The following is a 27,497-nucleotide window of genomic DNA, read 5'->3' on the forward strand; positions in this document are numbered from 1 at the left end:
GAGCCAGTTTTCGACAGGTGTATATGTACCTGCTGCCCATAGTGCTCTCTGTAGCATGCAGCACATTTTGTCACGTCCCAAAGCGTGTGTTTGGACGACCAAAGAAATTAAAACAAGCTTTTCGTGCCACTGTGACCAGTCTGACTTGTGATGAAAATAAAATATACAGAGCTTATACACCCCGACAGTAAAGACAAAAAAAAAAAAAAAAACGGGATACAAAGTAGACATGTGCCAATCAATGTTCCCTCTAATTTTCCATGTGCCTGTGCATTCACACAAATTTCATGAGCGTTCCTTGGACTATGATGAGCAACATCTACGGACTTATTATATGAATGGACTCACAATGCCATGTATTCACCATAGCGAGAAGTGAAGCCACCGGCGGCCATCTTACGTTGACACTCACTAAGCCCACCGAACTTGAAGATATAGATTTTCCCGCAGCATTTTCAAGTTATTTACTGTCTCTACGGTGAAAATGCCACAGTGTGTGGCGTATGGTTGTACTAATAAGTCTGCGAGAAGCGCTACATGCACATTTCATTGTTAAGAATGCATTTATAAAATTTCTCTTATGAGCACTATCTGTGAGTGCTACTCAAAGATTCGTCCACATCATGTTGTCAGAACCATGAACAGTGAAATTGAAGCAAGACAAAATTGGCTGTGAAACGTACACCTATGAGTCCATTTATATACAGTGGCCAAACCAGAATAAAATCAGCCCTAGTTTGTTACTTGTTTTTAATCACACAGGTTATTGAAGCATAATTAAGTCAGAAAACAATTTGGATAATTATGGGCCCACATCGCCAAGTGGGATTGGTGTGCTGTTGTTTGCGTGCTATACTAACAAAACCACCTTGAAAACTAATTAAAACTAACTACATAAAAAAAAAAAAAAAAACCTGACTAAAATGAAAATTACAAAACTATAATAACCCTGATTGATACAAAGACCGACAAATATGAACTATATCTAGTTTTATGCTGCAGTCAAACTAAACGTGAGCTGAGCTTTTCAGGTGGTGAGTTTCCATATGTAGTTCATGCAGTTTGCAGGGTCTACAGATACGGTTGGTTAAACAGTTAATCCATCCATCCATTTTCTTGACCGCTTATTCCTCACAAGGGTCGCGGGGGCTGCTGGCGCCTATCTCAGCTGGCTCTGGGCAGTAGGCGGGGGACACCCTGGACTGGTTGCCAACCAATCGCAGGGCACACAGAGACGAACAACCATCCACACTCCCACGCACACAGAGGGACAATTCGGAGCGCCCAATTAATCTGCCATGCATGTCTTTGGAATGTGGGAGGAGACCGGAGTACCCGGAGAAGACCCACGCGGGCACGGGAAGAACATGCAAACTCCACCCAAGAAGGCCGTAGCCTGGACTCGAACCGGAGTCCTCAGAACTGGGAAGCGGACGTGCTAACTGGTTAAACAGTTAAAAAATAAAAATAAAAAATAATTAACCGCTTGACAGCACCAATTATTTCCCCCCCAATGCATTTCTATTAATGGATATTCGCAATACACTGAGTGGCCTCTCCCCCGTCAATAGCAGGGCTCGACTATATGGCCATATCTTCTATTAAAGCAGCTACAGTCTTCCCTCGCTATAACGTGGTTCACTTTTCGCGGCCTCGCTGTATCGCGGATTTTTTTTTAAGTGCAATTTTGCATATATTTTTACAGTAATATATCCATTTTATAAAATTTATGAAGGTTTGAACATTGTCAATGTTTGAACAAGAGAGAAATGTGAGAACATGTAAATGCCTCAATGAGAAAAGTGTATAAATTGTGCGGTCGGGGATTTTAGAGCCTTAAAACATTTATAAGAGTTGTAAAACATAAAGCTAACTACTTCGCGGATTTCATTTATTGCGGGTATTTTTTGGAACCTAACCCCAGCGGAAAACGAGGGAACACTGTATACGGAAGATTTAAAATTTCAAATTGCTACTGCCACCTGCGGCCGAAAACAAACTGCACGCTCGTACACGCTGCACGCACTCGTACGTACACAACCTCATTACTGAAGACTCAGAGGCTGGACTCTTCATATTCAGTTAACTGTGTTTTCAGAGGTATTTTCAGAAGTAAGAAGTTTTATAATGTTATACAAAGCTGGCCACTTCACGGAATGAGACTCTCGATCCCCACTAAACAATTGATGTCCACGGGACATGCAAATCATATTGCATTAGTCAGTCGAAGACCAGTTTTGTACTGTACTCCAAAACGATGTGCAAATTACGTCAATTAATTACAATTAATTGGACTTCATTTCGACGTCAATATGCATTTACATATTGTAGTCACCCCGGACGTCAACCTGATTCAAGTTATTATTAGTTTGTCGCCCCCAGGCTAGTGTCGTTGTGCATTAGCCGATAGGTGGGCCGTCATTTATGGAAATTGACGATTGAGAAAAACATATAGACCCATTCACTGCTTAGTGTGATATGGCCATGAATGTTATCGCCATTCAGCAGTAGCGTTCACGTTCCACTAGCATGATGTAGCTACAATAGGTTGTTGTCACGGAGGAAAATAACGCAATATTTAGCCTGATTGAAACGCCGCGGAATAGAACGTCTGTTCTTCATGAAGTCATTCTTTTCTATTTCATTCAATCTTGCCGCCCCTTTCACGCTAAATGTTGCCGTCTACCTCCTTCCACCCCTAGTTACGACCGAGAAGTGATCGATCTGGAGGTTACTGCTAATTGAAAACAAAACTTTTTTTTGTTTCCTCTTAATGTCAAGATACTCGCTTCGTACCTTTTGGAGTAGAAAGAAAGCCAGCTGTGAATTACTTTTCTAATCCAAGTCCGAGCTCAACTCTCTCCACCGCTGAAATGTCAAACCCATGTTCACTCTCGTTCTTGCCCGGCGTCGGTGACTGTCAAGTTTAGATTTTTTTCATGGCGCTTGACCTTGTTTTCAATGGGTTTTTTTTTGTTTTGTTTTTTAATAGCCTTCCGGGGAGTAACGGCGGGTGCCTGGGGGGGGCACGCAAGATGCAGATGTTGATTCCTTCTGAGTGGATTCAATTGCAGCGAAAAGCTGTACTGTACTAGTTCCGTCTTCGCGACTACAGGAAACAACGAACGAGCATGCGCATGACGTCACATCCCGCAGACATAGGGAGGGAAATTCGAACGATTCGGACCGGGTGCTTCCGAAAAAATATTGGCCAGAGGCTTATAGGAGTACCCATTATGAACAGCTAAGATGTTGATCTACTAATTAGAATATGTTTTAGTCATAAATGGTCAAATAAAAAGGCTATTGTTAAGATATTTTTTGGGGAAATCCTCCATATAGTAGCTTTAAGTCTCCAACGCTATCGTACGGAATCTCTGTGTAATAGGTTTTACTGTCGGTTACAAAAACAGACAGACTTACTGTAGATGGGAAGATGACGTCAATGTTGATATCACTCATCTTAAAGGCAAATCGGGTAAGACAAGAACCGTAGAGTCTTAGGGTGCAAGCTGGAAAATAAAGAACAAAAATTCAAAATATATTGATGTGTATAGTACTTTTCAGTGTGCAACAGATACAAAATGAATTTGTGGGCTTTAAAAAAAAAAAAAAAAAAAAGTCAGTCTGCCCCAGGTGGTGTGTGGTTATATACATAGTTAAACCAAAGTGTGAATGTGTATGTGAATAATGTATCCATTGTGAAGTGTCTTTGAGTGTCCAAAAAGTGCTATATAAATCTGATGTATATTCTTTATTATAAAAGTTGTGGAAAAAGCTGCTAGGGATGTAACGATTCACTCAAAACCCAATTCGATTTGATTTTCAGTTGCCGATTTCGATTTTTTTTAACGTCTGTATTTTAACAAAATGAATGACTCATTTTATAACCAAAAGATGCTTTTAACATCTGCATTTTGCCCTGGCTGCAAACAGTAACTTTTTGTACAAAACATATGTAATTTACACAATGTGTGTGTAGAAAAGGCTACAAAGCTTTGTTAACTTTTTCTACAGTGTGTCTGCAGTTTGTTTACAGCAGGGATATGAGAAAGCTGCTACGGTTAATGTAGTGTTGTCCACATTAATATAGGTAATTTACACTGACCGAAGTGGGCGTTATGGACATGTAATTGAGAGCGCATTTTTTTAAGGAAAAAATAGAAGAAGAAAAAGAATGCATGTGTGTGTCGTGTAGTACAATTATATGTGTGTGTGTGTGTGTGTGTAATTGTTTGGGATGTAACGATATCCAAATATCACGATACGATATCACGATACGATAATTATCACGATATTGTGGAGAGGTTGGCGATATTTAATTTAAAAAAGGTCACAATATTGTAAAAAAAAATGAGCTCATACTAAAAGAATCACAATATTGTGCTTTTGTACATAACAGCAATACATATAAACTACCTTCAATCTCTAATAACACTTAATATTGAGGCACTTACTCGCTAATGCAAGCCTACATTGAGTTCCTCCACATATTGACTCGCTTCAAAGCATATTACAATCCCCTTCATCTAACAATTCGTTTTTAAACATAGAAGAGCCAAAACATCTCTAATGAAAATTCGGCTGCACTAAAAAACTAGCCACCAGAGGGTGCTATAACTGCACAAATGGAAATCAACCTGACTTTTTTAACAGACGTCTAGCATTAAAATATCGTGAACATGACGACGACGATATTGTGGCAGTTTTAATATCACAATATCACGATATTGCCGATATCGTTACATCCCTAGTAATTGTGTGTATACAATTGTGTGCGTTTGGTCTGAAACAGAAGAAAACAATGCCTTAACCCATTAAGGCCTAAAGTGCCTGGCAAAACATATGCCTCTAAAACCACAGTCAACCCCGAAAACCTGAAGTTTTTCTGGAAATTAAACAATATTAAAAATAATTTATATCTCAGCTCCTGAAGCAGATAGAAACATAATTACTGGAAAATGAGTTTTCAGTGGTGTATTGTTTTAGCAACATACAACCTGAGAGGTGTTTCTTTATGCTGTCCTCCATCCTAATAACCACTGCCTTTCGATGGTCAAAGTCCTCCGCAGAAATCCCATGTTGCCTGGCTGCATCCACAACAGCTGTTTCGATGGCTCTTAGGTGCAAGGCAGATGGGGGTGCTAGGGCACGCAGTTCATTTTCTTCCTGTTTTTCCTAAAATAGCAGAACGAAAATAAGAGTTTCACTTTAATCCTGGTTCATTTGAAATTAAAAACAATTTTCAGTGGAAGTGGCACTGAGAAAGGAGTGTTTAGTCAAATGCTAATTTTGCATTCACCTACCATTATGTTCTTTTTGTGTCTCTTCTCCTTTATGTGTTTGTGTGCTGCTTGAATGTGCTCAATATGAACCGAACACAACTTGCATATGTATTGATATTTTGGGTATTCTGGGGATTGCTGAGAAAACAAAGATTAATAATCATTTAATTCGCACAAAGGTTCAATGTCATGAAAAATATTCCCTTAACTCTTTTACTGCCAAACATTCCAAAAAAAACAACACCGACAGTGCCAGCCGATTTCGAGCAATTTCCACTCATCTTTCATGATAATCAGAATATTGTGTTCTGTGACTACATAAACATGGTGGATACCATATGAAATATTGGATCCCGTTCTTTCATAAGAAAAAAAAAGGATGTTTCTACCTTATTTCAATCTTTTGTAATTACCATTTGAAAATAGGTCATTTGAGTGACATCAAGTGAAAAAATAGAAAAAAGGAGAAAACAAGCTTCTTGTGAAGATACATTTTCTGCACAACAGTGACTCTGACATTAATATTTTTTGTTTAGTGACACTGTGTGAATTAGATTTCATGTGACAAACGCTTTGATTATTCACGACATCCTTGAAAATGTTCTACATCCTAAGATCCGCCATGTAATTTTATACACGAGAGCTCAATGAAAAGAGATGCAATGCTGCCATTTGCTGGCCCTAGGTAGGGGGTGTTTTAAGATTTCAAAACGTTGCACTGCCCATTGAGAGACCAAAAAAAAAAAAAAGCAGTTAACGTCATTTAATGTTTTTGCCGGCATTCATCGGGATTTTAGTAGGGGTGTGAATTACCTAGTACCTGACGATTCGATTCGTATCACGATTCACAGGTCACGATTCGATTCGATACCGATTAATCCCGATACGAATTTATAAGTCGATTGTTGCGATTTTTTTTCATTCAAATTTAGAAAATACTAATCAGTAAGCTTGTAGAGTGTAAGATTTATATGAAAATGTATTATTTATTTATCTGAAATTTCAGTCTTATAGAGGTTGTAATCTGTTTCATGTTTGAACAGCATTAAAATAAAATATTAAGGCTTAATGTTCCGTTCATATAACATTCTTCCATGCTCAAGGTGTGAATCCTAACCCGAAGTCAGACGTTTTGTTGAATATTTTGCCATTAAAAATGGAAGTTTAAAAATCGATTCACACACACACACAAAAAAAAAAAAAAAAAAAAAAGGCAATGATGATAAGACGTTGAATCGGTAAGACTACCGAATGAACAATTCTGAGCTCTTAAAAAAAAAAAAAAAAAAAAAAAGGCAATGATGATAAGACGTTGAATCGGTAAGACTACCGAATGAACAATTCTGAGCTCTTAAAAAAAAAAAAAAAAAAAAAAAAATCGATTTTTTTTTTATTGAATCGATTCGAGAATCGCACGATGTAGTATCGCGATATATCGCCGAATCGATTTTTTTTTAAACACCCCTAGATTTTAGCATTACGCCATTAACAGTTTTTGGCGGTGAAAGAGTTAAAATAAGGGTGCACAATTTCAGTCAATCATATTTAAACTTATATGTTCAGATTTCATTCAAGGATTGAAGTTGGTCATGTCATAATTTCTGAATGACTTAACATGAACAGGAGATTAATTATTGCAGTACTTTTAAAAGTCTGTGAATATAATCTCTGTAAAGGCGCTCCTCTGCCTGTCGGAGGCCAAGTTGTTGCTCTGTGAGCGATCCTTCCATTGTAATTGGTGCCACGGCTGTGCACCCCTCAACAGTGTGATGCATCAGTGTTGCAGCTTTCAATCCTAAAAGAAAAACATCACATTTATTCGCATGGCTACATTTCGTGAGAAAAAGGTGAAAAACATTCAAAACGCACCATGATGCTTTTCATTTCCCGGGGCGCCAATGAAACTATTTTTGGGTTCTAAGTTGACTTTCTCATGTGTACTTTGCACAAAAGGAGAGGTCTCTCTATGTGCAAGTGAGTCGTCTGCTTCCTTCCTTGTTTGACTTTACAGGAGATAGAGACTCATCCATTCCTGAAGAAATGCCGTTTCGTCTTTTTGATTGAAGTTTACACCATGAAGAAGAAAGCCGAATGGGGAGACCACTGATAGTCTGGGGAACAGTATATTGCGTGTTGAGTGTCAAATACATGATAATCTGACATCTCTAAATTCCATGCATCAGATTACAAAAAACAACAATTAGGCGGAATTGCTCTAATTTGTGGGGAAAATGGAGGATGATAGTTTCATCAATGTTAAAAGATTTTAAAACTGTAGCTCAAGTCATATTGTTAAACAGCAAGAAAATATAACTAGGGTTCTGCACAAACAACTAATTTCTACTCTGAGGTATTAAACCATGAGAAGCATAGAGAGTATTTTGTTTTGGCATAGCATAGCATAGCATTATGCATACATCCATTTTCTAAACAGTTTATCCAGTGTTTACCAATCTGTTCATTTTTTTTTCTTCTTGGAAATCATTATTGGAAATTTATGGACGTTATTGGAAATCACTTGTTGCTTTTGTGTATTGCTTCTTTAACTGTTCCAATGGCAAGAAGTGGGCAATGAATTAATATAGCTACATAACACTCAACACCACTAAGATTCTTAATAATAAATAATTGTGTTACCAAAATCAATAACACGGATTTTTATGCTGTCAAGCACAAAGCCCATGTATAATTTCGAGTTGGCTTTTTAAAAGTTAAAATTAACAGTTAAAGTTAACACGCCTTAGAATGATTCCCCACTCATATTCCATTAGTATAACTATTTTTAAGTTAACAATGGTTGAGAACAGCACGTGAACGGTTAACTTAGCATAACTTTCAAAACATAAACACGACTTAACATCACCGTCACAATTGCTAACTTCGGAGGGGACGACAAATATTCTGTGCCAAAAAGTGACTCTTGTGTTATAAGAAATGGTTTTAGTTGGCTTTCTGTTGAATACGTTGACTTTGAAAGCTAAAAACAAATTATTATTAAAAAAAAAAAAAAAAAAGACAAGCTAACGAGAAATAAACAATACATCCTGTTGCCAGACATGATGAAGACTTCAAAAGCATGAACATCGGCCTTGATCTATAAGAAAATCTAGGTGGGTATTAACTTACTTTCGAGCTTTAAAGTCGATATAAGATTATTATTTGGTTGCCTTCGTGGTTCTGTTCTACATGTTTTGCAGAACCCACGGCCTGGTCATAACAGCAGCACTTGACGCCATGTTCATACATTACACCGCTGCATTGTGGGAGCAGCCGTGACGCCTAAGAGGGGCGTGTACAATGATACATTCATGTCCTCGATTATGTGGGTTTTCTTAAAACTCTGTGGTCGTTGCCTTCACGATATTGATTTAAATTAGGGTTAAAAGTTTTGTACTTGAAAAAATAAATTTTGAAACTGAAATGCATGTGTTGATATTAAATTTCTCAAAAATATATTCCAAATAAATATATAAGTGCGTGAAACATTTTTTCGAGTCAAATTTAATTTAGATTCATTTTGGTCAATCATTTTGGTCACGTCACACTCAACGAGAATCCAAATGTCGACTTTATTAAATTATTGTACAATTGTACTTGGCAGCATGGATTATAATGATGTAATTTGTGGTGTTATAGACTTATATGGAATAATAGCCCATCAGGTTGAAGCAAGGTTGCACAAACTGGATGGGTGACCAACTGTTTCTTCAGATTGCCATTACGCTCATTTTGGTTGATGCACCTGCATCGACAGCACTTAAAAATGGCCTGAAATTTGAATCCGCGCATGGTTGAATGAAACCGATGGAGGGCTTGCGCTTGTCGCATGGTGTAGAAACCCATTCCTGCTTTATTACGTTTTTTTCCAATTGCTAAAACACAATTTTGCAAACAAGGCTCGTTTTATCAAAACACAATTCACAGAACCACACACCCAAATTGCAAAACCCCTCTCGTATCCACCAAAATGAAGCACTGCAACCAAAACTACTCATAGCTTTGCCAAAGTCAAACTTTTGTACCAAGTGGCACACGCGTCATTCATGTCACCAGATTTATGTCTCATCAACTACACACTGTTGGGCATAATGCACAACACTGTCATCTTTAGTATGCTTTGCCATAATACTGAAATAGTTCAAACTGTAGAACATTCTTTCAATTGTTCACAAGCACAGACATATTTGAATATACTGCATGCTGTTCAAACTTTTTTAACAATTGAAATTTACTTGTTTTATTTTTCCCAAGTCAGTGCAACATATGCACAGCAGATATGTTTACATTGAAGTGAACAAATATATGTTCACAAAACAGTAGAGAAAATTGCAGGAAAAAAATATCTATCTATCTATCTATCTATCTATCTATCTATCTATCTATCTATCTATCTATCTATCTATCTATCTATCTATCTATCTATCTATCTATCTATCTATCTATTTCTTCGAGATGGAAAGAAATTGTCCGTTGTCACAGTTCTGCCTTTGTCCAGGAATGGCTCCATAAGATTCATCACGACGTCTTCCCCCACTCTAACCCCCTTGGAGGCTGGGGTCTTTCCCAAGATAGGGGATAATGTTGCAGACATATTTTGTCTTTAGGTCACATGCCGCCCAGAACTTTATCCCAAACTTGTCTGGTTTGGAAGGAATATATTGGGTGAAAGGGCTGTGAGCCTTTGTTGGCTGAAGCTGTTCGTCTATGGTGATGTGCCTGCCTGGATTGTACGATGAAATGCAGTTTGCCACAAAGGACCTCCAAACATTGGAGATTAGGGAAAACTTGTCAGTCCCAGTTCGGGGGAGGTGAGGGGAAGTGTTGCACTGTTGTTTTCAATGTACCACAAGAACAATCTGGGACATCTGGGTCCATTTGGCCTGCCTAATTTGTACCTTTATTCAGGGGATGATCCCGAGGATCTGATAAGGGTGTGAATGGACAAGTTGCAATTTTTTTTTTTTTTTTTGATGCAGATTCAGTCCTACATTTTCTACAAGCCACACATACATACATTTTATGCTATAGCAAATGTTTGCATACAAAGGACACACGAACAGTAAGGAATGTCTTTTTTCAACAAACAAGTTAGCAGGAATTGATGACAAACATTACATTTTCCAGACAATAAAATTGTATATTTCTTGCAGTTTGACTGCGAGAATATAACTGATTCATTCTAGTCACTCAACCAAATTTTCAACTTTGACTGTTCTCAACAAGAAACAAAGGGACATCCGGGTCCATTTGGCCTCAGATTTACTTGAGTATTGGTGTGTGGGACAAATGGGGCACATTCCAGCATAATGGCTGTGTAGTGGCTGCATTTACATATGATAGGTGGCTAACTGATCGGACAACAACTCATTCAAAAGTGCAGGGACAATTGGACCTCATCTGGTATTCGAAGAGGGAAGGGCCAACCACACCCTTCTTGGTATGCATTCGCAAATGATAGGTGGATGCTAATATGTGAACGATTAAATTAATACAAATGTGCAGGGTCAAAAGGCCCTTCTCTGGGTTTGTTAGGTAATGAGATCATTTGGCCCCTGCTTGGGGGTAAAGGTGTCAAGGGACAGTCGGCTTCACTCTCATTGTTTTTCGCACGGTAAACATGCTGCTCCGTGTGGTGCTGGTGTTCGCGGCCTGATTATTTCTGCATGTACGTTTGTTTCGACAGTTTCCATGGCTATTTGATTCTGACTATTGTTTTTAATTATCTGTTAATATATTATTTGTGTAGGATGTGGATTCCCCTGAAGGGATTGTTTCACCTGTTTTAGCACCCTTGGTTTATGGAACGAGGTGCGTTATTTTGTCTGTTAAAGGATTGTGATGGCTGTCTTAATATTAGATTAAATTTATGTTTTATATTTTGCAAATTGCTTATATTATGTAAAAGTTTATGTAGTTATGTAGGTTTTTGTTGAAAATGTGATATTGACCCTTTGCTTTTTTTTTTGTATGTCTGTTTCATAGTTTTCACAATGTCGGGAAATAAAACACCAGTTTGAAACTCTCCACTATGCGTCATCACTGATGCCAAGGGCAGCTACAGTGAAAACTCGACCATCGCATTTGAACCATCCGTCATTCAGACTATGTGACATCGACAGCGCACAGCCAGCACAAGCAAGGAAGACCAGCGGATGAAGTAAATCACTGTTAGGGTCTGGGTTTTAGTTTGGGTTTTTCTTAGTAATATTTACCTTGTGTCTCTAGTTCTGTCAATGTCTTATGTCCACCTGTGCTTGTTTTCCCGTTCCCTTGTGTTTGTCCAATCAGCTCCCCAAGCCACTTGTGTCCTGTCCAGGTGTCTCTTGTTATCTCGTTAGTATGTGTATTTAGTTCCCTGCTTTCGCTCCGTCCTTGTAGAGTCTTTGTTGTTGTCGCGTCACACCTTGTTCCCCTGCAATTCTGAGTTCTGCCAGTTTAGTTTGAAACTAGTAAGTTTAGTTCCCAGCCTTGGTTTGTGTTTTGTTGTACTTTGTTTGTTTATGCGTTAAATTAAAATATGTTCAAGAGCACCCCTGGCACGCCTTTCTTTGCCTCCCTCCACTTGGGTCCACAATCTCCCGCAAATCCTAACAGAAAGACTCCACCAGCAATGGACCCAGAGGGGGAAATGGCGCGAATCCACGTCAACAGCCTTTCAACGGAGGCTCAATTGGATGACATCCTGCGGCGTCTGGCTTCTGCCAGAGAGGCGTGGATTCGTGCCCTCCAGTCTCTCCCTGATCCAGTTCCCGTTCCGGCGGCGCCCGGCCAGCGGCCGCCACCCTCTCCAGTTCCAGCGGCGCAAGGCCAGCGGCCGCCACCCGCACCAGTTCCAGTTACGGCGGCGCAAGTCCAGCGGCCGCCACCCGCCCCAGTTCCGGCGGCGCAAGTCCAGCGGCCGCCACCCGCCCCAGTTCCGGCGGCGCAAGGCCAGCGGCTGCCACCCGGCCCAGTTCCAGTTCCGGCGGCGCAAGGCCAGCGGCCGCCACCCGGCCCAGCTCCAGTTCCGGCAGCACAAGGCCAGCGGCCGCCACCCGCTCCAGCTCCTGCTCCAGGGGCGCAAGGCCAGCGGCCGCCACCCGCTCCAGTTCCGGCGGCGCAAGGCCAGCGGCCGCCACCCGCTCCAGTTCTGGCGGCGCACGAAAAGCGGCCGCCACCCGCACCAGTTCCGGCGGTGCTCATCTGGCGGCCGGGACGCCCTCCTGACTGACTGTCCCTGATGGTGGACAGCGTTCCAGCCTCCATGCCACCCTCCACCCGCCCTCGTTTTGGGTCTTTGTGTTTTTGGACATCTAGGATCTGTCTTTGGGGGAGGGGTACTGTTAGGGTCTGGGTTTTAGTTTGGGTTTTTCTTAGTAAGGTTTTCCTTGTGTCTCTAGTTCTGTCAATGTCTTATGTCCACCTGTGCTTGTTTTCCCGTTCCCTTGTTTGCAATCAGCTCCCCAAGCCACTTGTGTCCTGTCTAGGTGTCTCTTGTTATCTCGTTAGTATGTGTGTTTAGTTCCCTGCTTTCGTTCAGTCCTTGTGGAGTCTTTGTCGCGTCACACCTTGTTCCCCTGCAATTCTGAGTTCTGCCAGTTTAGTTTGAAACTAGTAAGTTTAGTTCCCACCATTGGTCTGTGTTTTGTTGTACTTTGTTTGTGTGTTAAATTAACATGTTTAAGAGCACCCCTGCCACGCCTTTCTTTACCTCCCTCCACTTGGGTCCACAATCTCCTGCAAATCCTAACAAATCACAGCATGTCAAATTGGAGATAAACCTTTGAAAGGAACTTTGCAACCATGGAAGGTTTTGAGATTTTCAAGTTTTAAAATTTGGAAAAGTTGTTTTTTTGAAGAGCTTAAATTTGTAAAGTTAAATGTGTGCTATTCAAAGGCGAAGGGTTCTCTGATTATTTCTGTTTTGTTTAAGTAATCATGTTTATGGTAACCAATTTTGTTAAAATTTAATGTTGAAGATAAATTATTTATGTAAGCTTTGATTAAGCTTTACAACCGAGAAACACATTTCTGACATTTTAGAGGTAAAATAAATAAACCAAAATGTTGCTTCAGCCACAAAATACGGATCAACTCACTGGCCAGCCGTCCAGCTCCTGTGACACGACTTTAACTGATAAGGGTCAGGAGCTGCGCGAAGAGAAAGCTGAAGAACACAAGAGAGCCTTTAAAAGGGCATTTGATTCCTGGAAGGAACTGGTGAAGGATTCCAGGAAACAACTGAAGGCATTTTGTTCACTGGATGACCTTGACAACATTCAACAAAACAAGGCCAAATGCAAAGCAGTGTATGTTATAAGCCAATTCGATGCAACTGTACCGCCACTGTAGAAATAACTAAGAAAATGGATGCCCCTCATAGCTGAGGTTAGTGATCTTGTAGATAAAAGAAAAGGAACTATTGAAGTTTTTAATAATGTATTGGATAAAGAGAGTGAGGATGATATTGAATAAAGATGAGTATGGGTCTATCTTTGGATATACCAACACAGAAACAGTAATCTCCGAAACATCCTTAACTAGTCTCTAGTAAACGAGCAGACGCTGAAGTGGAATTTGCAGTGAAAGTTGAACAAGAAAAGGCAATGCGGCAAATTCGAGCTGGAAGGTTAAAAATGTGCGAGCTGGAGAATGACTGGAAAATAGCTGAAACTAAAATGATGGCTGAAATTAAGATGAAGGAAGTGGAAATGGAGTGAAGGCGGGAAGAGTTTAACCTGAGATTAAAGCAGCTGGAGTTAGAAAATGAGGTTAAAGTTTGCGCCTGTTTGTGTGTAAGAACAAGTATCTTGTTAAGACCTGTTAGTTCTTTTGGACGAATTTTTAAAGTAATTATGGGACTGTAGAAGAACAAGACAGCGGAGTCTTCCCTTTCCCCTTGATCCGCTTCCGGACAATGGACTCGTTGGATTGGTGGGAGGTTGCGACAATATTTGCTTGGCCATGCGCATTAATCAATTAACTAAATGGCATTTTGGGATTCTCCTTTTGTGTAAATCATTTATGATTCATCCATCTGTGGTCTTAAATTCATCATAAATTATTTGGTGGGAATGTAAATGAATTATGAGAAATGGCCACTAGGTGGCAGTTGTGTACCATCAGCGTGGGTGAGGTGGTAATTAAGGTTAAAAGGTTTCACTCGAAGGACAGTCGGCTTCACTCATTGTTTGCTGCTTCGTGTGGTGCTGGTGTTCGCGGCCTGATTATTTCTGCATGTAAGTTTGTTTCGACAGTTTCCATGGCTGTTTTATTATGACTATTGTTTTATCTGTTAATGTATTATTTGTGTAGGATGTGGATTCCCCTGAAAGGATTGTTTCACCTGTTTTAGCACCCTTGGTTTATGGAACGAGGTGCGTTATTTTGTCTGTCAAAGGATCGTGATGGCTGTTTTAATATACATTAAATGTATGTTTTATATTTTGGAATTTGCTTATATTCTGTATTAAAGTTTGTGTAGTTATGTAGGTTTTTGTTGAAAATGTGATATTGACCCTTTGCTTTTTTTTTTTGTGTATTTCTGTTTCATAGTTTTCACGGTGTCAGGAAATAAAACACCAGTTTGAAACTCTCCACAATGCGTCGTCATTGATGACAAGAGCAGCTTCTATCTATCTGTCTGTCTGCCTGCCTATCCATCCATCCATCCAAAACCAAACTCGCAAACTGTGTGTAAAGCAGAAAATGTGTTTAGAGGTTTGGAAACTTGAGAAGGGGTCTTGCTCTCTGTGTGCCAGTTTAAATGATTGTGCTATGCAAGTCATTTTTGTGTTTTAGCAATTGGAAAAAACTATAGTCGACTTAGATTCTCGTTGAGTGTGACGTGGTCTTCATAACTGTTTCAAACTTTCGCTCGTCGCTGGAGGGCGCAACGTGCCGCATGGAAGTCTGATAGATTTGTTTTCCTCCCCACTGGTGGATTCTCGTTCTAACATATACAAAAAAAAGGTTTTGGTTTTTTTTTTTTTCTCCCCCCACTGGCGGATTCTTTTTTGTTTTGTTTTTTGTTTTGTTTTGTTTTTTTAATCTGGCGGGATATGGGCTTGCACTGACTTGTGAATTTTTTTTTAAATTAAGTTTGAATAGCATGTGTGTATATTCAAATATGTCTGTGCTTGTGAACAATCTGAATAATGTTCTTCAATTTGAACTATTTTAGATTATGGCAAAGCATACTAATGACAGTGCATTATGACCAGCAGTGTGTAGTTGAGACATAAATCTGGTGACATGAATGACGTGTGTGCCACTATTGAACGTGCAGCGTCAAGCTTCGTTTATTGCAGAAGTGCGCATCAATATACAACGGAACAAGAAATGCAGACAGGAAGTTACGTCATTCACAGACAGCATGGAGTAACAGCACCACCTATTGTCAAATTACTGTACTACAACACTCCCACTTAATTTTACAATAGCATCTTTCTAAACCTTTTAAATAAAAATAGTGCTGTGCTCCCTTTTGAAAAAATATAAATCAAACTAAATTTCTAGGCACATTTCACATTCACAATCCACTTCTGGAACTCCCCCCCCGCCCCCCCCCCCCCCCACCCCCTCCACACACACACACACACACATATTCCAATGCCAAAACTAACACAAATCTTTAAATTTGAAATAATCCTATTTCCCTCCTAAACTTTCCAAACCTTTGCTTAGTAAGTGGCTTGGTCAATATATCCGCTTTCATGTCCTTTGTTGGACAATACTTCAGCTCAATTTGCCCATTCTGGACACATTCATGGATGTAGTGGTAGCGAATGTGTTTAGTTCTTGAGTGTTCCACTGGATTTTTTGCAATTGCAATTGCTCCTTGGTTGTTCTCCAAGATTATTGTAGACATCGCCTTCATCCCAAGATCACTCAGCAATTGTCTCAACCAGATACCTTCTTGAGCAGCTTGACTAAGTGCGACATATTCGGCTTCAGCTGTCGAGAGTGCAACTGTTGCTTGTTTCTTGCTAAGCCAGTTTACAGCTCCTCCACTTAGTAGAAAGATGTTTCCAGTTGTTGATCGACGATCATCCTGATCTCCAGCCCAGTCAGCATCCGAGAAGCCGACCAAAGCATCTGTGCATGACTGCTCATACTTGAGAGAAAGATTTTCCGTCCCCTTCAAGTATCGGAATATCCACTTCACAGCAGTCAGATGTGACATATCTGGATTTGCATTGAACTTGGACACAGTACTAACTGCTTGAGCTATGTCTGGTTGTGTGGCCATTGCAGCATACAGTAGACTTCCTACCAGGAAAGGAGTTACTTTGTGACCATTGGAAATTTTTAATCTGATCGAAAGGCCATGACTTGTGGGGTCCCTCAAGGGTCAGTCCTTGGACCCCTGTTGTTCAGTCTGTATATGTTACCTTTGGGTCAAATGCTTCAGAACACCGATGTTGACTATCATAGTTATGCAGATGACACACAACTGTATTTATCTATGTCCCCAAATGACAGCAGTTCTATTAACGCATTGTGTCATTCTCTAGAGCAAGTTAACAACTGGATGAACCAAAATTTCCTTCAGCTGAACGAAAACAAAACGGAGCTCATTGTTTTCGGCAATAAAGAAAAGAGGATTGCTGTTAAAAAACAGCTTGAGTCACTGTCTTTAGAAACTAAAGACCAAGTTCGAAATCTTGGGGTATTAATAGACTCAGATCTGACCTTCAGTAATCATATTAAATTTATCACTAAAACAGCCTTTTACCAGCTGAAAAACATATCCAGACTGAAGGACTGCATGCGTCAAGCAGACCAAGAGAAGCTTATCCATGCTTTTATCTCCAGCAGACTAGATTACTGTAACGGTCTTCTGACTGGACTCTCTCAAAAGAACATAAGACAATTGCAGCTCATTCAGAACGCTGCAGCTCGAGTTCTGACCAAAACAAAAAGATCAGAACATATTACTCCAGTACTTAAGGATTTACACTGGCTCCCTGTCAGCTGTAGAATCGATTTTAAAGTTCTGCTACTCGTCTATAAATCACTAAATGGTTTGGGTCCTGAATATATCCAAGAAATGCTGATTGAGTACAAACCCAGCAGGGCTCTGAGATCGACAGACTTGGGCCAACTAGTGGAACCCAGAGTTCGAAGTAAACATGGTGAAGCTGCATTTAGCTATTATGCTGCACACAGATGGAATAGGCTACCAACAGAAGTGAAGTCAGCCCCGAGTGTAAATGCTTTCAAATCCAGGTTAAAAACTTTGCTTTTTTCTTATACCTTTGATTAGGGACTTTTAAACAGCTTTAATTAAGTGTTTTTTTAATTATTATTTTTATTTTTATTTTATTATTTATTTTTTTTATTATCATTTTAAACTTTTTTATGTTAAATTTTTTAAAGTTTGTTGAATAATGTTTTAAGATTGTTAGTTTGTAACCTATTTTTATTTAGTTTTTTTCCTCTGAATGTTAACTATTGTTTTTTGATGCTTATGTGTTGTCTTTCCTCGTGTAAAGCACATTGAGTTGCCTTGTGTATGAAATGTGCTATACAAATAAACTTGCCTTGCCTTGCCTTACCATCGACTGATAGGTCTGTTGATGCACCGGCTTACTGACACCATCACTTTTCCTCAATTTAACATTTGTATCAGCAGGAGTTGCTACAGGATTTGCATTATCCATTCCATATTTGTTGAGTATGGCTTCAATGTAATGCTTCTGATCAAGAAAGATACAGTTCTTCTCTTTGTCTTGGGTCACAGAGATGCCTAGAATATAAGACAGCTCACCCATATCTTTCATCTTGTAGCACTCACTGAGGGTCATTTTCAGCAGATTCATGTTCTCATTTGACCGTGTTATCAGAATGAGATCATCCACATAAAAAGCAAGTATCTCAAGTTCTTGTGTTCTTCTCACAAACACACGAGAGTCGGATATGCTCTGTTTGAATCCAATTTCCTTCATGAACTGAGTGAATGCTTTACTCCAGCAACGAGGAGACTGCTTCAAGTCCATAAATTGAATTCTTCAACTTGCATACCAGGTGTTCCTGCCCAGGTTTGGTGTATCCCTCTGGTTGCTCCATATAGATTTCTTCTTCCAGGTGTCCATTTAGGAATGCAGTTACAACATCCATCTGGTGTACATGCAAGTTGTTTTGGATGGCAAATGACAGGCTACTGTCATTGAAGTGAATCGTACCACTGGTGATAAAGTCTCATAATAGTCAGTACCATACAACTGTGAGTAGCCTTTTGCGACAAGTCTACACTTGTATATCTCCAATCTTCCATCGCTATGATACTTGACTTTGAAGACCCACCTTGATCCTACTGCTTTTCTTTCCTTTGGTAGCTCCACTAAGTCCCAAGTCTCGTTTTCCAACAGCGATTCAAATTCCAAATCAGCTGCCTCCTGCCATTGCTTGTGTAGCACTCTATTTTTGTTGCTGTTGTGATTTCTATTGTAAAGTTCACCTTGTTATTTCATTGCCTTGTAGAGAAGAGTTGATGCTGAACGATAATGTGATTTCCCATTTGGACGGGACCTTGAACGCCTCAGTGACGTGTTTTTCTTTCGTGTGTGCATTCATTTGAGGTATATCAATGGACAGTCAATCAGAGTAACGTGGGGAATGATTATCAGCCAATCAGATGACTGTTGGGGTGGAACCTAAAAGAACGAGAGAGAAAGGAAAGTACGAGGGAGAAAAAGGAGAATTACGAGAGTGACACGGAGAAAGGACGAGAGATACCGTTTGCGTTTACAGTTAAGTGTTACTGGTTCAACTAAGGTAATTGCCTTGCTTTTGACCATTGATTTTACTTATCGAGAGAATCTGTCGTGTGAAAGTAATGTCCGTTAATTGTGCTGCGTCATTAGCTCAAACGAATTTCTGCTATTAGCAGTTAGCTGCTGCTTAGCTCAACGTGGAAACAAGCTGAAGTGCGTGTGCGGGAAAGAGTGTTTCCCAACAAGCTTCTGATGTGCTTCGGGATAAAGTGCTTCGTGACGCTGCTAGAAGTGCTCAGGACTTGTCGTTGACCGGGAGGCCTACTCTTCCGCCTGTGGACCACGCAAGGATTTCCGTGGCTAAGCTAACACGCTGGTCTGCAGGAGGTTTGAATATCGTTGCTTGGATCTGAAGGAATCTGTGAGTACTAGTATCTTTTCCTCGTGGATTACAAATGAGCTCCAACAAGCGCGCCAACGAATGGTACCCAACGAACTGAACTATTAAACCCCGGGTCGTTATTTCTTTTCTACCTTTTTTTCCCCCCTTTTACTCTCATATTTCGTGTGTGTTCTGTAAATAAATGTTCTCTAATTTCATAAGAGACTGTTTTTTTTTTTCCATGTTTCATGCAGCTGAGATCCAAATGATTTCACATGTCCTATGTCAAGCTAGGGTGCTAGAAATGTTGCATGAAAGTGATTGCATGGGAGTTTAATCTTACTGCACATAGTCAGTCATATAGTACAGCTATCTTGGCCTTTCTGTAACCTAGGCAGAGTCATATACCCTAGTTGGAAAGTATTTGAAGATCCCATGTGTAGATTTTAGTAGCCATCACCAGTTCATCTCCCGTGCAAATTTGTCCAACAAGTTGTAAAGGTGAGTGTCACAGCAACTTCTACAGAACCGAATTGAGTGAGGGGCTACACTTGGCATTGGGACTCATCATCGCTTCTTTCATTGTGACTGGCTCTGTCACACGGCAAATACTGGCATGATGATCAACAATAACTGTTTCAGCGAACTCATCATATCCCTACCTCTTGGAGCCTTTTTAATCCTGTCACTTCTTCTAACAGTTCCATCAACAATGATCTCTTCTTGCGTTCCACTGTCATCTCTCTCCATGTCGACCTCACTTTCTGAGCAAGGCACTTCCACCTCTTGGTTCCAATCAAAGTTCAATTCGTTGAAGACAACATCACGACGAATTAGAATCCTCTTCTTTTCTTCATCAAACATGCGATAGCCCTTCGCATTGTTTGCATATCCCAGAAAACGAAACTTCACAGCCTTTTTGTCAAGTTTGCGTCTATCTTCATCAGGGATATGTGCATAAGCAATAAGCCAAACACTTTCATGTGACTACTGTCGGTTTTTTTCTCATACCATCTCTCGTAGGGTGTTTCTTTCTTCAGGACAGATGTGGGCAGCCTGTTTTGAATGTAAGCTGCAGTAGCTACAGCCTCTGCCCAGTACGTTTGGCAATTTCGCATGTGATAGCATGCTTCTAGCTGCTTCAATCAATGTCCTATTATTTCTTTCCGCAACACCATTTTGCTGTGGTGAGTGAGGAACAGTCATTTCATGGTGAATGCCTTGAGCCTTCAAATATTCTTGAAAATCATTTGATGTGTACTCACCACCATTGTCTGTTCTCAGCTTTGCGATACTTTGTCCACACTCATTTGAGAATGTTCTCTCAAATTATTTAAATTTGTTCAGCACTTCATTCTTCTGTTTCATGAAGTACACCTTACAGCATCTAGAGTAATCATCTATGAATGTCACAAAATATTTTGCTCCACCAATAGATTCAGTCTGGAAGGGAACACAGACATCACTGTGAACAAGTTGCATTCTGCGTTTGGACCGTATTCCTCCAACTGACTTGTATGGCCGTCTGTATAGTTTTCCTTCCACACATCCTTTACAGAAAGGAATAGGGATAGACCGATAATCGGCCCCGGCCGATTATCGGCGCCGATATTTGGCATTTTGACAAATATCGGCATCGGCCATTTTTTGAATCTGAAGGCCGATAAAGCTCACTGAGCAGGGGATACTTGCGAACGTAGCGAATTTGGGGTTTTCATCAGGATTTGTAAGATGTTCGCAGTCAGTTTTTATTTGTCGTAAACACATTTGGAACATATTCACACAATTTTTCACCGCGAAAATCTTTTTGAAACGTTTTTACGAACCCTAACAAAACCCCCAAATGAGCTACATTCACATGAATTTGTTACTCAGTGAGAAATTATATATAGTTTGAAAGAATTCCCCCCCCCCCTCCCCATTTTATTGCAAATGAATATCGGCTTGAAATATCGGTTATCGGCCGACTTGACTACAAATATTCTGTATCGGCCTTGAAAAAACCATATCGGTCTATCACTAGAAAGGAACCTCTGTTTCTGCAGAGAATTCCGCTCCTTTCACCAGATCCTTAAGTTCTTTCAACTTGGTGGTGTGTCCCAGACGCTGATGCCATATAGTAGTTGCTAGTGAAGCACTGTGGCAGACAGGTACATTTCCTTCAACATCCAGCTGATAAACTCCATCAGCTCTTTGAGTTCCCATTCCTAGGAGAGTTCCATTTTTTCCAAGAATGTAGCAGTGAGCCTTGTTGAACTTTACTGTATTTCCCTTTTTGGTAGCTGCTCCCACTGAGAATAAATTCCCAGATAGCTTCGGAACATACAGAACATCATACATCGTAATGGTTTTTGAGTCACTTATTTTGAAAGTCATTTTCATGTTGACGTTTCCTATTCCAAGGGCGTCAACCACCCTTCCATCACCTACTTTCACAGATTGAGCTTTTGAGAACTGCTGGTATTCTTGAAGAATTTTCTTGTCACATGTCATGTGCTTCGATGCCCCCGAATCAATTAACCATTCGTCTTGTGATTTGTCAGTTGACTGAATTTCTTTTACAACAAAGGCACCATCAGACACACCTTCTTCATCTTCACACATCATGCTTTTAGCTTTGTGAGTTTTCTTTTTAGCTTTTTGTTTCCAGCTTGGACAGTCACGCTTGATATGACCTTCTTTTCCGCATTTGTAACACCTCCAAGCGCTTGTTTTTTCCGCTCCCACTGTCCTGGAGTTATCCTGAACAGTTGCATGGAATTGTGAAGACATGGCGGATGCACCACCTGACGTAGCACCAATGTGGTGAGCATTAGCATTTACTCGCTTTTGCTCCTCATTTATTAATGCTTGCTGAACAAACTGCAGCGTCAGATTCTCAACTTTGTTTCTAATGCTGTGAGAATTGTAGCATAACTTGGTGGCAAACTTCACAACAGTGTTACAATTTGATCTTCTTCTTTAATTACAGCTCCTATTGTTGATAGCTGATCAGTTAGCTCCTTCATTCGTTTTAAATGCTCAGTCAAACAATCTCCTTCCTTCATTTCACATCGGAAATATGTTTGCAAAATTGTGTTTTAGTAATTGGAAAAAACCGTAATAGGACAAATGATTTAAAATACCGGCGGCACGGTGCCTGCGTGGGTCTTCTCCGGGTACTCCGGTCTCCTCCCACATTGTGTGCTTGTGAGTGTGAGTGGTTGTTTGTCTCTGTGTGCCCTGCAATTGGCTGGCAAGCAGTTCAGGGTGTACCCCGCCTACTGCCCAAAGCCAGCTGGGATAGGCTCCAGTAACCCCACGACCTTTGTGAGGAGTAAGCAGTTATGATAATGGCATGTCATTTTTAGCATGTCATGCAAGACTCAAAAAATAAATAAATACATAAATAAAAAAAATCTTAGTATTGGGCTTTCAGGTCAAATTCAGGATGACCCTAAAATACACCAAAGCTTAATCCTGTCTGACCTTGGGGAAACTGTTCACTGTTTCTGCGTGTATTTGCTCCTATGCATACGCACATTTTGTACTTGTGCATGTGTTTGTACTTGGGCATTTGCGGCTCGCTAATGGAACAACACAATTAAATTCCTTTCAAGTAAAAGTACAATATGTCTGTTTGTCCCTCGCCGTCACCAACAAACAACAAATTGTAGTTAGAACATAGGGTTGCAACAATCTGAGTCATCTCTCACACATTCGGCAGACGATGTCATGTGACACTTGCAGAAACAAGTCAGTCTGCTGTCAGTGTGTCCTCAAATGACTCACAGACGCCATTCATTTCTACTACACTATTATAGACCTACAGTAATCATATCTCGTAATTGGGGAGTAGGGAAATGAGTGAATGCTTCAGAACGCAGCGACATTCACACATTTCCCTGCACCCTAAGCAATCAATCTATACATTTTTATATAGTGAACTATATTGTGTTGCGTGGGCATTCAAAAGTTTAGGGAAGTTTAAACTGCACTGAAGTTCACAGGTAAAGGTTGAAATGCATTTCATGTTCATCCTGAAATTTCACCCCAATATCCCAAACTTAGCAAGTAGTATGTGTTACGTGTGTAAGATGCATGATGTCATGTAATTTAGGATTTAAAAAAAATAATAATTCTTTTATCTCAAGCATTTTACAGTGTAACATTGAGGAGAACATCCCAGAAGAAAATAAATGCTTAATGAGAGACAACAGATCTCATTTACTTATAATTGATTATTTTGGACAACTAAAGAGTGTTGCTTCTGTGTCTCATCTTTTTCTGAGCAAAAAAAAAGCTTTAGAGTTTCTCAACAGGCTCTCATTTGTTTCTCAGAGTCTCTCAGCTCACCACTCATATCTTGCCCAGGTGAGCATTGATGTTTTATCAATTTGTTTGTACTTAGTTACCCTTTTGTTTATTCAGGGAAAATAATTCCATTGTGGATAATTTTTCCCTAACGAAGTTGCAGGCCGTCAGTTTGTCCTCGTCTAGGAATGCTATACAATATACAGTACAGGCCAAAAGTTTGGACACACCTCATTCAATACATTTGCTTTATTTTCATGACGATGTACATTGTAGATTCTCACTGAAGACATCAAAACGATGACAACAATGACAACTAACGAACACATATGGAGTTATGTACAACAAAAAAGGTGAAAATAATAAAATAATTATATAAATAAATAGCCTCCCTGATTACGTTTTTGCACATTCTTGGTATTCTCTCAATGAGCTTCAAAAGGTATAGTCACCTGATGGCGTGCTAAGTTGCTACTAGCAGCTAACTCAAGTTGAAATGTACTCACACGAGCCTTTTGTGCTTTTATTCAGCTTGGAGAGAGAAGGTTTACCAGCTTCTAACATTGCCATTTTATTGATAGTGTACTGTTTGATTGTGTCCTTACACACACACACACACACCGCACACACACAAACACCAAAAACAATCTTTTTATTTGTACATTCATGATATCAGGTAATATGTTCATTCCTATAGATTAGTGAAGAATTGAGAAGATTTGTTCTGGGTTTTGGAACCGCAAAATAGTTTGAACTTGATTCGGCAACACATCACGATATATCGCACAATTCTTGAATCGATTCAATAGGCAGCCGAATCGATTTTTAAACATCCATTTTTGATAGAAAAATATTCACCAAAATGTCTTAGGGCTCACACCTTAAGCATAAAATAATGGAACATTAAGCCATAATATTTAATTTCAATGCTGTTCAAACATGATACAGATTACAACCTGTATAAGACTGAAGTTTCAGATAAATAAATAATACATTTTCATTCAAATCTTACACTGTGCAAGTTTATTGATTAGTATTCTCTAAATTTGAATTTTAAAAAATCGCAAACAATCGACTTATAAATTCGTATCAGGATTAATCGGAATAGAATAGAATCGTCAGGTACTAGGCAATTCACACCCCGAGAAGCTACAATAGGAAAAATAGAATAAAATAAAATAAAATGAAAGTTTTGAAATGATTTATCTTTGTCATATCTGCCCGAAGCCAGCTGGGATAGGCTCAAGCACCCCTACGACCTTTGTGTGAAACAAGAGGTTGGGAAAATGGATGGATGGATATTTTTAGCTAACGCAAAAACACAGAGGTGTGAAATCTTTCTATATCAACTGAATGCATGTCATCTGTCCTGACTCATGGCTGCCATGCTTGTGCATGCTCGTGTACATGCCGATGTGTAAATGTCAAGTGGATTCCATGGGAACCCAGTCAACTGCCAACATTCCACTCAATCAATGTGTTTGACAGGTACAGCACGTTACTGTGATGATTATTAGGAACATTACACTCACAAGCACAAATGTGACTCATCTATGCTCTTTGATCTTCCTCTTTAATTAACATGCAAGCCGCAGCAATTCCTCCATGTCCTCGTCTGAACCTCGTTGGAGCGCCTCAGGACAACCCGGCCGCTAGCGCTTTTGCATTCTAGCATGTTAGCATTATTGCGGCCTGTTACTCACCTCTACTCAACTTTATTTATAAAGCACTTTAAAACGAGCATTACTGTATACAAAGTGCTGTACATAAAACATGGAACATCATGCAGTGAATAGTAAGATCAGTAAAATAAGAGCAAAACACACATTGAATGTCAAAAAACGTTTTTGTTTTTTTTTGCCAACAATCAGTCACAGTGAGTGAGTTGACTCCTGACTTCTGCATCAGCAGACATTGAGGTTTATCCCCTTTTATTTTGGGGCAAAATTGCATGGTAATGGAGTGAAGATACCCTTCACTAAAAAGATTTAAAGCCCCTTTGCTTGCTTCAAAGAGAAATATAGGCGTCCTGAACATACCTGACCGAGAAATCACAAGGAAGATTTGACAACTTTTGCATTACTATGAATGCAGTTCAGCTCATCTCGATCGATAAATGTCGGAGGGGTGCTGCGCGTCACATTTAGTGGGCGGGGAGGGGCGTGCCACGGTAAGGTCAATTTCCGAGCTTACATCACAAGTCAAAATGGCAGTCAAAGGAAGCTCTCCTTTGGATCTTTTTGAGTCTTCCTTTTGGAAGACTTTGGATCGTTGTAATTTGATTTGTGAGGATTATTTTTTATTTCAAAATGTGATGAATTGTCATTTGACTTATGCACAATCTGCCTGGTTGTATACTAGTCACAGGCAAAAACAATACAGTAGACTGTTTTCACCAGGTAAAGCATTTTGGAAATATCAGAAATGCACGGATGTTTGGAATTGATAATTGCAGAACTAATGTAGTGGATCATATCGTAACATCATATAAATTAAAGGTGGGGTGTTAAGTTTTCACTCAGAAATAAAACTTCATAAACACTGGACGTATACACATGAAATCCTTCTCAATCAACACCTCTGGGTTTCTGTTAATGTGTGGTGGAGATTTTGTCAGGGGACACCCTGAAGTGGTTGCCAGCCAATTGCAGGGCACACAGAGACGAACACGCATCCACACTCACAAGCACACCTAGGGACAATTCGGAGCGCTCAATTAACCTGCCATGCATGTCTTTGGAATGTGGGAGGAGACCGGAGTACCCGGAGAAGACCCACGCGGGCACAGGGAGAACATGCAACCTCCACCCAGGAAGGCCGGAGCCTGGACTCGATCTTGCTTCCTCAGTACTGTGAGGCGGACGTGCTAACCAGTCACTCACCGTGCCACCCTATTCCTATACCAAACAATAAATAAATAAAATTAAAAAAACCTGTTCAAAATGACAGTACTAAAGAAGACAAGAAAAAGCAAGCCGGACTTGTTCTCTTAGCTCGCTCATAAACAGTCAAGTGAGCAGCCATCTGGACAATAGGTCGCTTGCACATCGTAATGCATCACGGGAGGTTTTTCTTCGGGCGCCATCTTGGGTGTCCGCCGGTTCACAAGGTACACTCGTGAGTTACACGGTAGAGCTTATCAACCTGATGTCATTTACGCAGTATTTTCACGATTTACCGGAAGATCAAAAACAACGATACAGGCAGAAGGTGTCTCTGTGTGGTGGGATTGATCCTAATTACGTCCTGACCAAGGGTGATTTTTTTTTGACGGAGAAAGCTTGCTGGCCAAATGTGACTTCTCTGGACATTTTTCACTACCTCGTGTTGACAACATGCTCCATAACACGCCAACAAATCCCTGGAGGCTTACAATTATTTTGTAAGCGGGTGGATACAGAGTGTAAACTTTAACATCGCATCAGAAGAAACTGTTGCTGTTGCACGTAAGTAAACCACATGGTGTTGGTAATTCTGCACACAAAAATGTTGATTTGTTCTCAGGCTTCCTGTTATCATTGTGGTTACATGCACAGCTGGGTTTACCTGATGTGGTTTTTCTAATCATTTTATAACAGGCAAATATGGCAGAGCATATAAGAATAAAAAGTAACTATGCACAGCCTCCCCGTGGCTTAATTAAATTTAATGCTACCCTTTCACTAGTTACATGTTACTTAATCAACTTACTCTAAATGGTTAAGGTTAACCACTCTCAGAGGACGTATTTTTAGTTTCAGTTTCCAGTACAATAAAACGTGTTCATGGTAACTACTGAGCATACTGACAGCTTTTCTTATGATCTCACGGTTAAGGAGGCTGTCACAACACCCAATTTCT

General features: G+C 40.0%; 1 protein-coding gene and 2 long non-coding RNA genes across 13 annotated transcripts in view; 2 read left to right on the forward strand and 1 right to left on the reverse strand.

The window, feature by feature from the left end:
* The window catches only part of tut4 (terminal uridylyl transferase 4), a 112,281-nt gene extending 103,724 nt beyond the window's left edge, over positions 1 to 8,557 (reverse strand). For 10 of the 11 annotated variants that reach the window (XR_013285232.1, XR_013285231.1, XM_077533424.1 and 7 more), the window contains exons 1-6: positions 8,412 to 8,529; positions 7,155 to 7,396; positions 6,929 to 7,080; positions 5,307 to 5,423; positions 5,001 to 5,178; positions 3,424 to 3,512 (exon numbers count right to left, since the gene is read on the reverse strand). Coding sequence is in view for 9 of the 11 variants with exons in the window: in XM_077533424.1 (XP_077389550.1) it covers positions 3,424 to 3,512; positions 5,001 to 5,178; positions 5,307 to 5,423; positions 6,929 to 7,060 (516 nt within the window). In the remaining 2 variants the exon portion in view is untranslated. Of the gene's footprint in view, positions 1 to 3,423; positions 3,513 to 5,000; positions 5,179 to 5,306; positions 5,424 to 6,928; positions 7,081 to 7,154; positions 7,397 to 8,411 lie in introns of all 11 variants that reach the window. The other variant, XM_077533422.1, reaches the window with a different exon arrangement.
* Positions 8,558 to 14,460: 5,903 nt separating this feature from the next.
* On the forward strand, positions 14,461 to 15,324 carry LOC144026534 (uncharacterized). Its single transcript, XR_013285212.1, has 3 exons — positions 14,461 to 14,503; positions 14,580 to 14,641; positions 14,820 to 15,324. It is a non-coding gene; the product is annotated as an uncharacterized LOC144026534 (long non-coding RNA).
* A 3,561-nt stretch (positions 15,325 to 18,885) lies between these two features.
* The window catches only part of LOC144027141 (uncharacterized), a 21,629-nt gene continuing 13,017 nt past the window's right edge, over positions 18,886 to 27,497 (forward strand). The window contains exon 1 of the long non-coding RNA XR_013285382.1: positions 18,886 to 19,403. This is a non-coding gene — a long non-coding RNA (uncharacterized LOC144027141). The remainder of the gene's footprint in view (positions 19,404 to 27,497) is intronic.

This window comes from Festucalex cinctus, chromosome 10, assembly GCF_051991245.1.
Source record: "Festucalex cinctus isolate MCC-2025b chromosome 10, RoL_Fcin_1.0, whole genome shotgun sequence".
Taxonomy (NCBI): domain Eukaryota; kingdom Metazoa; phylum Chordata; class Actinopteri; order Syngnathiformes; family Syngnathidae; genus Festucalex; species Festucalex cinctus.